This window comes from Chaetura pelagica, unplaced genomic scaffold, assembly GCF_000747805.2.
Source record: "Chaetura pelagica isolate M959 unplaced genomic scaffold, ChaPel_1.0 scaffold50, whole genome shotgun sequence".
NCBI lineage: Eukaryota > Metazoa > Chordata > Aves > Apodiformes > Apodidae > Chaetura > Chaetura pelagica.
In genome coordinates, this window is record NW_009952366.1 from 5,707,501 (window position 1) to 5,721,664 (window position 14,164).

The 14,164-nt window shown below is 39.3% G+C and overlaps 1 protein-coding gene across 1 annotated transcript in view; it reads right to left on the reverse strand.

Moving 5' to 3' along the window:
- The window catches only part of EEA1 (early endosome antigen 1), a 70,728-nt gene extending 56,762 nt beyond the window's left edge, over window positions 1–13,966 (reverse strand). Inside the window, 2 exon segments of the mRNA XM_010008061.1 lie at window positions 6,362–6,454; window positions 13,892–13,966. Of these exon segments, the coding sequence (XP_010006363.1) occupies window positions 6,362–6,454; window positions 13,892–13,966 (168 nt within the window).
- Window positions 13,967–14,164: the final 198 nt, after the last annotated feature.

Sequence of the window (14,164 nt, forward strand, 5' to 3'; positions counted from 1 at the left end):
CGTGCATCAGTGGAAGACAGGTGTTCTTGTTTGGTGAGTTTTTTGGTAGCAGGGAAGGGCCACAGGAGTGGCTCCTGTAAGAAGCTGAGAAGCTCCTCCTGCTTCCAAAACCAGCCAAGGAGCCATCAGAAGGACAATAGATGCACCTCAGCTATTAACATATGAAAGAACTGATATAACAACTGAGCAGAGAAGGACTTGGGAGGAGAAGAGCTGTGCTGGAGGGGAAGAGCTGTGCTGGTGGAGAGGGGTGCTGGTGGATAGCGAGGAAGGTGCCCAAGCAGAAGTTTCCCTGCAGCCCATGGCAAGATGGCAGCTGTCCCCCTGCACTCGTGGAGGAACGTGGTGGAACATTCCCTGAGGCACCAGGAGGGTTGAATTGGCCAGTGGACTTGGATTTTGTGGCCAGTGTATTTGCTGCCAGCGGACTCTGATTACACAGCTTTGGAAGACCCTGTGCCAGGGGAGTTTGTTCCCGAAGCAGTCCGTGACTCTGTGGGAAGCCCAGGCTGGAGCAGCTCTGGACCTCATGGGAAGGACTCAGGAAGAAGTTTGTGGAGGACTCTCTCCCATGGGAGGGACCCCATGGAAAAGCAGGGACAGATCCTGAGGAGGAAGGAGCAGCAAGAACCACCAGCCTATGAACTGACTCTAAACCCCATCTCCTGTCCCCCTGTGCTGCTGGGAGGAAGGAGGGAGAGAAACCAGGAACAAAGTGATTTGGGCCTGGAAAAGAAAGGAGGGGTAACATATGCAAGCCCTGCTCTTTGTGTTGTGCGTGTCCTGTGTGTGTTTGATTAGTGTGAAATTAAATTACTATTTTCTTCCCAAGTTGAGTCTGTTTTGCCCAGGACCTTAATTGGTGAAGAACTCTCCTTGTTCTTTGTGTCAACCCATGAGTTTTGTCCTCCTCATCCCAGAGTGTGTGCGAAAGGGGAGTTGAGTGAGCGGCCATGGGGCTGTTCCTTTGTTGTGTTGGGCCCAAACCATGACAACAGGCTAGTGAATAAAGCTATACGCAAAATTAAATACAAGTTAAGTTGACATTTTTCAGGTCTCAAAGTTTCTTCAGCATTGTTTCCAACAAAATGGATTTGAACTTTTCACCCAGTAGTATCTGCAAGCAACAGAAAGCCCAACATCAGTCTAAGTGAGCCCGGCTCAGCAATGCTTCATGTCTGTTACATAAAATGACATGGGTAACAGATTATATTCTTCTTATAATGCTGACTTAGGAATGGCAAAGATGGAACCAAGAGTGACAGACTGATAGTGTTGCTGCTTAAGGATCATGAGGTGCTTCTTCAAATGCAAACTATCATTTACCATTAAAAAATGTATGCCATCAGCTTCTCAGTGGTCAAGTATTTTAAACTTTATATATTAGGATTGATTATAATTATTTATTAATTTCCTCATTGTTTCAATGCTTCTATGCACACTGATATAATAAATGTTCAAAGTGGATAAAAATGTATATCAGCATTTTTTGTTTCTCACCTCGTCCACATACTTACTGAATTACTGCACCTAGAAAAACAGCTACAGGTAACAGCAACAGCTACAGAGAACTGAATTTGTATTTCATCTGCTATACTCAATACACAAGTTTTATCAAGTTAAAAAGCTGTAATCAGCTACTGACAAGTAAAAAGTACTGACAGGTAATTAAAGGTGGAAAAATAAAAACTCAAAGTGGGCAAGAACCCACAGTCAACTCCATGAAACTATGTTAAATACAACACAGCTTAAATAAAAGAGTAAATTCAGGCAACCAAACCATCTCTGATGGTTCACATCCCACAATCTACTAGTACCATCACATCAGATATATGCCACAGTCTGTTTATCACTGGTAAGTCAAAGCTTATTGAAGGAATGCACTTGCACTGTAATCAGATAGTATAGAAAATAAAAAGCTGAGTTGACCTCAAAGAGAGCACTACAGATGGTCCCTGCTTCAACAGGAGGCAGTGAGGAGACAATAAAAATTGTCCTAGGTCTGAGTTGTCCCCCAGCACTCCAGAAGAGCAGCACAGGCCAGTTTTACCGCAGATCCTTCTCACTTTAACAGGTGACACTTCCCCCTTGAAAACAGACCTCAAGCAACTCTAGGATCATCAGTGTTTTGATGGCTTTCTTCATCTTTGTGAATAACATCCTGCAAATTGAACAGTTCCCTTAAAAAAATAAAGTGTAATTGCACATCAAGATAGGGAAGGAAAAGAGCACCACTTAACAAATGGATACAGCAACAAACACAGTAAAATCTCACTGCTCACACAGCCTAGAATAAAGAGTTTGATTCCAAAACTCAGCAAAAGTAATGTTGGCAAAAAGAATGTAAAACTCAAAGTCCATACAAACCCATATAGTGCATGGCAAGCTGCCTGCCCCCAGCAGTCAAATCCTCTCTGAATGTTCACAGCAGAAAAAAATCAGATAGCCTTGGGCAGCTGGACGCCGTTTTCTTACAGAATCTAAATCCTTCTAAATTAGGATTGTAAACTTGCACAATTTAATTGTGCAGTTTTCCACTCCGCAATTGGAAGAATTTAGAAATGCACTACTATTTATGTCATCTACTAACTGAAATGGCCTTTGCATTTTGTTGAGGGCATAAAAAAATTCCAATCCAATTCTCTATTTAAAACATTTGTTTTATGATTATTTTTATAATGTTGTTGCAATACATAAGGCTTTTAAACATATTCAAAAAGAGAAGCTTCTAAATTTTTTGTACTCCTGTACTGAGTTCTATCTTTTATCTGGTGTTCCTATCTCCCACTAGAAATCTGATTTTAAAATAGTTAGCTAATAAGACCTCAAAATATTTCTTTTCACAAAAGATGTACCAGATCTACTACTGTACTTATCACACTATTGAGTCTGAAGTGAAGCAAATAACCTAACAGTCTTATTTACAAGAAAATCAAGCAAAAGCAGTTCAAAAAGAACACATCAGTGACTGCAAGTCTCCCAGTACCACAAATGTTCCATGTGAGAGAAAACTGCAAACCAGAAAGCTAGACAGAGATTAATTCTTCTGCTGAATGTATACTTTGGAATCAAGAATAAGTGATCAAATTATGTTTCTGGTAATTTAAAAAGCTGACACCCAAGCCACAAGGAAAGATGTATCAGCATTTAAAGCAGCCCATTACCAAAGCTATTTAAACAAAATAAACAAGACCCACAGTAAAAGCTGGGAGGTCACGAAGTTCCTGTCTTCCTTCTGTCCCAGTGTGCTCATTCTTGTAATGCTCAGACAGATCAGTGGGAGTTACATACACTTTCATACACAGTGGACAGATGAAACCCTGTGAAATGTATATTTGTTTTTAAGAAACTAATAATGACAAAAAAGCAAATTTGGAATCAAACGCTGTTCAAATTCTTATGCTAGAAGTTCTCTACTATCACCAAAAGCAAAGTCTGTTTTCCTTTTGAAAAGATAGTTTTTGCAAAACACATATAAATACCATGGGGAGGGCAAGAAGGAACAGTTAGTAAGAACATGAAAATAAACACATCTAAAACACACTTTAAAAGCTAGCACCATGATGCACACTATTTTGTGTTTCCAAATGCTCCTGGTACCTTCTCTGTATAACAGAGGAATAAGTAGCATGACAAATTGTGAATGGACCATTGTAAGGCACCACATCAGATCTGTCTTCCATAGGGTGTCCAGATGTTTCACAGAGAAAGACAAGGATGGCAGAAATACCCCTGTAAATGAGTAAGCAAGTTTGCAGCAGCAGGAGAGGCCTAGGAACCAGCACAGCTGGACATCTGGCTGACATGCTCACTTTGGGAAAAGTATGTACCTTCCTTGGTAGAATTTTAAAAATAAAATAAAAAATCAGCATATTCACCAGAGATTTACCAAAGTCAGAATTAAAACTGGTTTCTGACGAACAACAGTTTTACATCAGGGCTGGAGCACCTCTCCTGTGAAGACAGGCTGAGAGAGTTGAGGATGATCAGCCTGTATAAGGCTCCACAGAAACCTTATAGCAGCCTTCCAGTATCTGAAGGGGGCCTACATCAAAGCTGAGGAAGGACTTTTTACAAGGGCATTTAGTGATACAACAGGTAACAGTTTTAAAGTGGAAGAGGATAGATTTAGATTAGACATTAGGAAGAAATTCTTTAGTGTGAGGGTGGTGAGACACTGGAACAGGCTGCCCACAGAAGTTGCAGATGCTGTATCCCCAGAAGTGCTCAATGCCAGGTTGGATGGGACCTTGAGCAACCTGGTCTAGTGGCAGCTGTCCCTGCTCATGGCAGGGACGGTTGGAACTAGGTGATCTCTAAGGTCCTTTACAACCCAAACCATTCAATGATTCTATGATTTTCAAGACGGGCTACATGTTCAAACACATGGAAAAAGCAGATTAAAGGGTTAAGTGCTGTGGGCCTCTGTCCACGCTGCTGGCTGGAGGACGTCTGCACGTCAACAGCAGAGCATTACAGAGGCAGGCAGGTCAGATTAAATGTAATATAAAAATATTTTCTTGTCTCTGTGAGCAAGGAATAGTTTGAATTCAGACTTGCGCACTCCTTTTGTTTCATAGTACAATTCTCAGAAACCAGAATTTATTTCAAGCAGGCTTGAGGAGGTAGGAAACATGAGAACCTGCACAGATTTAACAATTACTCTTCCTTTGAGTCTTGCACCAATACAAGTTAGAAAATCTAGCCAAGAAACTGGAGTGAAAATAAGTCAACTGGATTTCTGACTTTACACAATACGGGAGAACCAGGTGGGAATGTAACGATAAAATGGAAATAAAACATTCTGCAAAGTCTGGCTACAGTACTCCTGGAGAAAAGACAACCCCTCAGGCCAGCTGCACAGGAAAAGGAAGACCAAGAAACAACAGCTCAAGTTGCATGATGTAATGCATGAATGTCAAGAAAGTAAGAACCCATCACCCAGTTCAGAGATCATTTTCAGATTTTGAAATTACATGCTAAAAGCACCCCACTTGTAATTAATGCAACAGATGGTGGAATTATTGACAACTAAAAGATACTTTTTCATGGTATACAGTATCAACCAAAAGTGACACAGAAGCCTTTGGTTTGACAGTTTCAACTTGGTAGCAAGAATTGCCAAAGGTGTAATAGTGCAGGCACACCACCACTCTGGAAACTTGTTCTATATTAAAAAAATACTGCTACATTAGTATGAAGAAACCTTGGGACACCGACCACCTGTACACTCAAGTGATACCGCACTCCTGTTAACAGAATTGTGCAATATCATCCAAACTTTGGAAAGAAGCCATTATCGCATCACACGCTTTTATGCCTGAATTAAGTGCAAAAGAAGTGAGATTTTAATCTGCAATTTAAGAATATGTATTTCCTCCAGGGACAGTGTAAATATAGAAAACAGATTTTGTCTCACAAATGCAGTACATGTATAACATGCAGCAAAATATTAAGGAATGTCTGATTATACTGACAGTAATAAGGCTTCAAGAAACAAGAAATAAGCAGATGCCTAGATGGAAGACAATTAGAATTTTTAGCAGCACAGTTATAAATTTCTCTTATTATAGCAGACACAGGAGCATCTGAATCATCATAGACTTTATTCAGTGTAAGAAAGGGCACTTTGCTCCCTTTAATGCTGTAATAGGAGTAATTAACCTTGCACCGCATTTGTATGCTAGGCTTGAAACATTTTCAAGCTAGGTAATCAGGATACATTAGCAAAAACTAGCTTCAAGAGCCAGTGAAGTCAGTTTGCATTTTTCAGAGTTAATATTTGACAACACTGTAAATCCAAAGACATTGTAATATGGGATTGAAGCAAGAATAACAATTTATTCTGCTGATTAAGTATGGCATTCAACACATTAAAAATTGATAGGATTTACAAGTGGTAGATTTATACAAACACCTAAAACTTGGTATTTCATGAGGAGGAAGTTTCCAATATACACTGTATTTTAACAGAAGCAAGGTGAAAAGGGAGTACAGTAGAAGTGTGATAAAACATTAAGCCTTGATTTTTGGAACTCTCATAAAATATCTCTTAACAAGGAGTCTTAAGCTTCTACATCATTACTTTTCATTTTAATAATGAATCTCTAGGATTACAGGAAGGATTGCTTGTGACCATTTAGAAAGATAAGCCTAATTAACAGTTGCATATAAATATGGCCTAGCCTTCCTTTTTTTCAATTTCAATAACAACCAATTCTTAGAAGATAACAATTCCGAGCATTTACTTAGTACTGCTGTTACATAGGTAGGGCATCAAAAGTTATTCGCAACAGCTTCACGGATGAGAGAAAGAACAGCCAAGGTATAAGTTTCCAATCCCATGTTCAGTGCACAGTACCTCTGAGGAGCCTTCATTGTTCACATCCACGGCATTTCCTGGTGTGGCAGATGAATCCGAATCTGAGCTCTGAGACCCACCTCTACCAGGAGTCTGAAATAGAGAGGGGAGAGAAAAATGAGTGTATTTAATAATGCAAGGTACATATCCTATGCAAAGGCCTCTCCTCTGCTTGTTGGAATACAGAAGTATTTTCCCTCCACAAGAGTAATGAAATGAACAAGCTGACAAGCAATTATATAATTTTCAGTGCAAAATTTTAACAAAAGCTTTTATCCAAGACTCTCCATGCATCAAAGAACAAGCAGACACCAGAAGCGAAGGCCAAGATTTTAAACTGTTTCCTCTCACAAACACTCAACGCAAACCAAAGAATTAGGCTAAAATCTGCACTTGCATCACTCACTCTGATGTTAAATTAGGTCTCAATAGGAAATCACTAGAAATTACAAACTAAACAGTTTCAGAAGTAGCAAACTGGTATCATACTACTTTCTTGATAACTTGCCAACAAGCTGAACAAGCACTCGCATACTTGAAAGATAGAAAACTAAAGAGTGAAGATCCTGCTGATACAATAAGCATACAAGCAGGTACGCTGCCTTAATTTGGAAAATATAAAAACAAAAATTAAGCCTGTGGCAAAGTTAAAACACCATAAACAGTAAGACAACCCATACAAATAAAATTCCTATGAATATGTGGAAAATCAAAACCAACAACAGCTGGTTTTCTATCTATAGATTTAGAGAAACTAAGCATATAAATTTGAAATACTACACGTTTCAAGATCTGGATAGATGGATTGCAGTTTATAATACTTATTTAACTATAACTTTGATTTAAATTTGATTTTAACTTCTCTTACACATCTCCAGAGTGCCACTGCTTGATTGATGGCAGAAGAGTTAGCATTCTCAAAGAAAAAACATCAGTAAATAAATTATCTCAAAACGAATATGCAATCCCAGCTTCAATAACAACAAAAAAAAGTTCATTATCCAATTCCATTCTGACTATTGCAAATGGGATAAAGCAATGCAACTGCTGTATTTTAGCCATCTGGAAATACTTGCAATGTAATAAAGGATTTTCTAATTTAATATAGAGGGAATAAAGTACAGAATTTTAAATATATAGATGGAAATCTACAGAGAAAGGGACAGAAACAGATAAATAGCTTTAGTTTATAGATCTTGGTGTCTCCAAAATCTTATTTGCTTTAGAATTTTCTGACTCAAATAGAATCTTTTTTTTTTTTCCAGACAAATCAGATATATAACTTTTTATAAGATATCTGCAACACACATGCTTTGAAAATTTCTGTGTTGTTTTTTTTTTATTTTTTTTTTTTAAAGAATGTTCTATTTCCAGCTTTCACAAAAATAGCAGCCTTTTATTACTAATCAATTTTTTAAAATATGTCATAAAAGGTCAAGTTACATGGTTTTAAAATTTTCTGTTTTTTTTTTTTTTATTTTTTTTTTTAAAGAATGTTCTATTTCCAGCTTTCACAAAAATAGCAGCCTTTTATTACTAATCAATTTTTTAAAATATGTCATAAAAGGTCAAGTTTCTGATTAAGGACTTGTTCCCAGTGAGATACAGTTCAGTTTTAGAAAGGCCCCAAAGACGAACCAAAGGAAAGTGAGGAGGAATGAAGCTGCAAGATAGTGGGGCTAGGGACAGTACGGGAAGGAGAGTCGTCTCTCCTCATTCCAGTCTGCTCTGGGATCATCAGTCAAGTGATCAGCATACAATGGTTTACCTGCTCCCATATATTTTTATTTTAGCTGCTTTATGTTTCTAAAGAAAATAAGAAAGCAATATAGTTCTCTTCTAGTACAGCATACAAAAGCAATAGGCAAGGTGACTCAAGGTCTCTTAAGTTAATAATAGGAGAGGCAAAAGAGGGTGAAAGCAAAGAATACAATGCAAATGCAAAGCACATCTAAAGTGAAGGCATTAGTACTTCTTCAGGTCTCTGATACAGATAGTAAACAAGGCACATGCCAGCATGGACCAAGGGTACATGCTGATCAAGACATCAAACTGGCAGGACCAGCTGATAAATTCAAGGGCAGGGCTGCCATTCAAAGGGACCTGGATGGGCTACAGGAATGGGCCAATGGGAACCTCACGCAATTCAACAGGGACAAATGCAGAGTCCTGTGCCTGGGATGGAAAAACCCTGGCAGCAACACATGCCTCTCTGCTGAAAAGGACACAGAGCTCATGTCAGACAGCAGGGTGAACAAAAGTCAGCAGCATGCCCTGGCAGCAGAAAGGGCCACCAGCACTCTGGGTTGTGTTAACACAAGCTCAGCCAACCAATCAAGGGAAGTGATCGTCCCCCACTGGCCAGCACCATTGGACCACAATGAGATACTGCATCCAGTTTTGGCTCTCCCAGTCCAGGGAGGACATTGATAAACCAGAGTTAAGCAAAATGCCACCAAGACAGCTAGGGCTGGAGCACCTGCCCTGTGGGGAGAGGCTGAGGGAACAGAGCTGGCTCAGCCTGGAGCAGAGACAACTTTGGGAAGGCCTCACAGAAGCCCCACCAGCACCTATGACAAGGCCATCAAACAGTACAAACCAGGCTGCTCCTAGCAGTGCACAGTAGAGCAGCAAGACTTAACAACCAAAACATGATAGGTTGCCACTGGACATAAAGAAAAGCTTCTCCAGTGCAAGGCTAGGCCTAAGCAGCCTGCTCCTGACCTCCATACTGTTCCTGCTTGAAGCAGGAGCTCAGGCAGAGTCCTCCTGAGCTCCTTCCCCTCCCCAGAGTGCTCTATGATCTCTGAAGTGCTTGCAGAAAGACACATACTGCAGGAGAGCTCTGAAATGCACATTCAGTAACTCCATTAATGTACATGTGGATTTTGTGCATTGACAGTTGGAGGAATAATACCTAAAACAATTGGTAAGGCATGGCCAAGTAAGCTTCCCAGTAAGGCAGCTAAGTCAGAATATTGCATCTCATGTTATAAACAGTTTTCTTCAGTTTACATACTTCAGAAGTTCTTCTCCATGAAATCCATAAACCACAATCATGCAACTCAAAGGTCAGGCTCACTTGTGGAACCATTTTGTGCAAGAACAAAGAATCCAAAGGAGATGGATATATACATATGTCTATATAAGGGGAGACAAAGAGGTCAGGAGTCAAAGCTTTCCTTCAAAAAGGAGCTAAACTTCCATAACATAAGAATCCATTTCTTATTGCAAAGCTTTAGAAATCTCAACATGATCAAAAGGCTTTTGTATGGCAGTTAGCTATGGTGACCGTTCCCTTCTAGAAAGCCTGAGAACTTGAACCCCACAAGTAGATATCAAATGTTTTGAAATGGAGAAAGTGTTGGCATTAATGGATATGCACTTCTCTACCAGAAATTGAAGGCTTTTGGTACACTCTTTAGATCCAAAACTGAAAACTGTGCCTTCACATAGCTTTGGACAGAAAGACACTAGAGCAGAAGGAGAACTTGATAGCCTGGACAATGGCAATTAGAGATGGTCCAACTGTCTCTTAGGCAGCATACAACTCCACTTTTGCAATACCTAAGCATACACTTTCAGCATATCTAAGGAATCCTTTAGTCCCAAAGCCAAGAATCTTCTGTGGCAAGTACAATGCTACTGTGTGCTGTTAATTGCCCACCACATTTTACGCCAGAGCTGACTGCATTTCCCAATGAGATTTGCATATTAAGTTCTGCTAGTTATAGCACTACAAATTGGAGATTATTACAACCTCCAGAATGAACTGTCTTATATTGAAAGTACTGTGTTATTACTACCTGGTTGACTACAGTATTTGCTTTATGAAACACTTCAGACATGCTATAATCACACTAAAAAGGAACTACATGGCATGTCTGATTACACACAACATACAAGGCAGAAATTATTGAACAGTACCTAGCGAAATCCTTTTAACCTTTAAAAAAAACCCACAATATTCGCTCTTTAAAAAAGCAAGCATAACTCCAAGACAGATTTAGAAAGCTTAGTACAAGTAAGTGGCATTTTCTGGTGAGTCACATGTATAGGCAAAAAGGGTGGGAAGGAAAGAGATCTTAAGTAACTTTCAAGATCAGGAGAAACAACATATAGCATCCATTTGCAAAGTAATAAAGACTAGCAAGAAAAAATCAATACAAATTTGGAAGTACATTGTGGAAACCAAGACCTTAAATGCACTTATCCTTCTAGGCCACAATATAATTTAAACATCCTTCACTAGCCAAATAAAGAAGAGGCAACTGGGAATATTTTTTAATTGATCATTGCATGATCAAATAGGTTTACACACATGTTTAAGCAAGGCTCCCAGACCACTGCTGTATCATTTTCCACTAACAACAACAAAAAAAAAATTAGCTCAAGACTTTGGGAACTAATGAAAGACTCAGAATTATGCTCTTTGTTTTCAGTCAGACTATACAGGGGAGCCAAAGAATGACTTATGAATGCCATAGGAAAAGTAAATTTTCAGATAGGGTTCTGTATATGTATTTTCACAAAATTTAGCATTTGACCCTTAAGAGCACACATGGACAGAAAAGACTGATGTAAAATTAGTCTCTCACCCAGCACGTTTCTTTCCTAGTTGTCAGAACTGTATTGTTTACTTTTTGGAGATGCATGTTTCCACTACTAGCACTAGAGTTACAGAAGTAACACACTAACTTCATCATTTTGTTCTCCATGTTTTCCCAAAACTGCAAGCTAACGTAAAGAAACATCATTAACAAAAAAGAGCACGACAATGATTGCAGCTTGTTTTCTGAAAAGGAATAGAAAATTATATAATGAATGAGTTGAGCTAATGCATTAAAATGAGAGAGCATAAATACAGATTGCTACTGTGTCATTTTTGCGTGCCATTTATCTCTCTATAGCTATGCATCAGTCAGTCATGACACTCCTTTCAGCAGTTTTAAATTCAGAATAAATTAAACCTTTGAAAAAATACATTAGGCCCTGAGAAAGTCAGAACAAACATGGATTTATACAGTTACCTCAGCACAGATTTAAATACTACAGAAGGGTACTATTGTCCAAACACATTAAGGTCCTGAATCAACAAACAAGATGCAAGAATGAGAAGCCCAAAGCCCTTGTTATCAAAAAACACCCAGTGCTAGAAACAGAGAACAGTGCCATAGGGAAGAGTGTTAGTCTGTTTAATTCTAAAGAAGAGTGACGTTATTTTTTTACTCCATTAAATGAAATTACTCCTGAATTCACCTTTCCTTCCCATCACACCACCAGTTCCACGCAAGCAGATTTTGTGCCCAGGAAGAGGCACATGCTTCCCCTTAGACTCCACAGGGAGAGCACGAACACAGCTGCAGCTCAGCATCCATTCACATAAACACGCTATCTAGCAAGCCCTGCAATTACGAACGTAAAAAGAAAATTATAGGTAAGGCATGAGAGGCAATGCATCCCAGACAAGTAAATAACTCTGCTCCCGAGCCTGGAATTAGAGAAAGGTGAGTTTTCCAGCCGAGCTACAGAAATCTCTGCAAAGCTCTGTTCTCCACCGAGACCCCCAGAACTCAAGATCAAGAGCTCAAGCATTGTTAGAGCAAGAGGATCTTGTGACCTGAGCACAGCCCTATCAATAGCAGTTGTAGACAGACAGTTAAACACAATGAATGAAAACAAACTCATGCAGTCATCACACTGTCCCAGCAGATGAGCTCTTCACTACAAAACTTGAGTGATGGGAAGAAGGCTCAGAAGAAGGTCAAAATAACCAGTTTTCCACCAGCTGAAAAGAAATGCCTTTTTTTTTTTTTAACTTTAGGTATCTTGCAAATATAAGGAAAAAAGCTCTGCTTTAACAGATCAGAGGCAACAGCCACTGTCACACTAGTAGATGAACAACAGAGAGGAAACACAGTGGCCACAAACTGCCTTCAGAGTGTAAAAAAAGAAAAAGACAGTTAAAGAACACACTGACAAAAATCAAAATATCTGGGTAGGAAAGCTGTGCTTCATATTCCACACAACCATGGTTTGGGAAGGGCTACGTTTTCTAGATCAGCACAAGGAACAATGAATGAAACTGGAAAGTGGCAAGAATGAATGAAGTGAGGTTCATGTTGCAAACATACAAAACTGATAGATTCCCAAGATGCCACATTGAAAACATACACAACATACAGAAACAGCATGCAGGGAATGGACCTAAAATGAGAACCTAGTTGAAGTTAGCATGGAGGTACTAACTTCAAAAACTAGATGACCACTGTTCAGTAGTAATGAGTATTTAATAATTTCTTTTTTGAAAATATGTAATTCAAGGTCACCATTAAGATGCTTCTAAAACCAGAAATTCCAACTGGAAGAAATAAAAAGGTGATCAGGGAACAGAAGTATAAATAAGAAACATCTGGTGTTTTAAAACGTGAGGAACCACAATGTCAAATAAGTGACTAGAACTATAAGTAGTATATTTGTAGCTTTTGCCTTCCTCCTTTGCAGCTTGATGACCAGCTGTGTCACAAAAAAAAAAAACAACAACCAAAAAAAAACCATTAGAGAGAATTCATTTTTTAAAAAACATGCTTCTGTAACTCAAGTTCTTTCACCAGTAGTGACTAGTCATCCTGCTAGAAAGGATGGCATCACGTATAATCAGATAATAAACGCAGCATATATACAAGGTGGAGGGTTTTGCCACCAATATTAATGATGCCCAAGAAAAGGGTCAAGGGAAGGTTCCTCAGCCTTCAAATTACTCCCTCAGGGACATGAATTATTTTAATACTTACGCTCTTTATGAAAAAATCTGACAGCAAGTTAAGGTTCACTTTTAACACCAAAGTACATCAGAAGTCTTTTTCATACTCTGCCAACCAGAGATTCTAAGTCAGAAAGGTATGTATGACATTGTGCATGCAATCACTATTTTTATAAAAAGTCTAAAGCCCTTTAAATAAGAAGTGGAGTTTTAAAAGAACAGTTATTTGCACCAATTAAAATATTAACACCTTCAAAAATACTGGTATTTCTCTATTTTTTGGGCAGGAAGAAGTCTGTTTCACCTTTGTTGGCAATTAGCTCCACTGAAATCCTGTGCTTTTCAGGAGCCACAGGGGAACACTTACTTGTTTAAATTTTTAAGAGAAGATGGTTGTCTTTAACACACAAAAACTTTTGCACTGACTTTAGATTTTAGATAGGAAGCATTTAGCTGAACTTATACTTGGGGGCAAATTTCCTCTGGCACTGCATCAAGCCTTTTCCTCTCATAGAAGCTTTTCTTGATGGCCTGTTATTTCTCAGAATCAATAAACACCCAGCTAAATGCTGCCAGCATTTAATTAGGTCCGTACTAAGTTTCCCTGCTTGTTAGCAGGGCTTCCTATCAAACTTCAGGAAGGAAATTCTTGCCTGTAAACATGAAGCTTCAAATAGACCAAGAGAGCTCTTCACCTGCTCAGGGTCTATGACCAAAAAACAATGTGAGGTGCACTTTAATGCTGAGCAAGTCGGCAGTGTGCATACCGATGTCCTTTCCTCCCCTCTGTTAACTCTCATTCTTGCAGCAACGCTTCCTTGCATAGCAGTCAGGAGACGCATGCCAGCACTTCCAACAAAACACCCTTTCAAAGAGGTGTTACGCTTCAAAAGAAACACCAGCTAAAACACCGAGGGCAGCTGGTTTCCCCTCCATCTGTGAACACCTCCTGCATGACACCGACATGGCTCTCCCGCAGCGTGGGATCTGGAGCCCTGCCTTCCCGCCGCCGGCGTGACTCAACCCTTTCGGGAGCATCC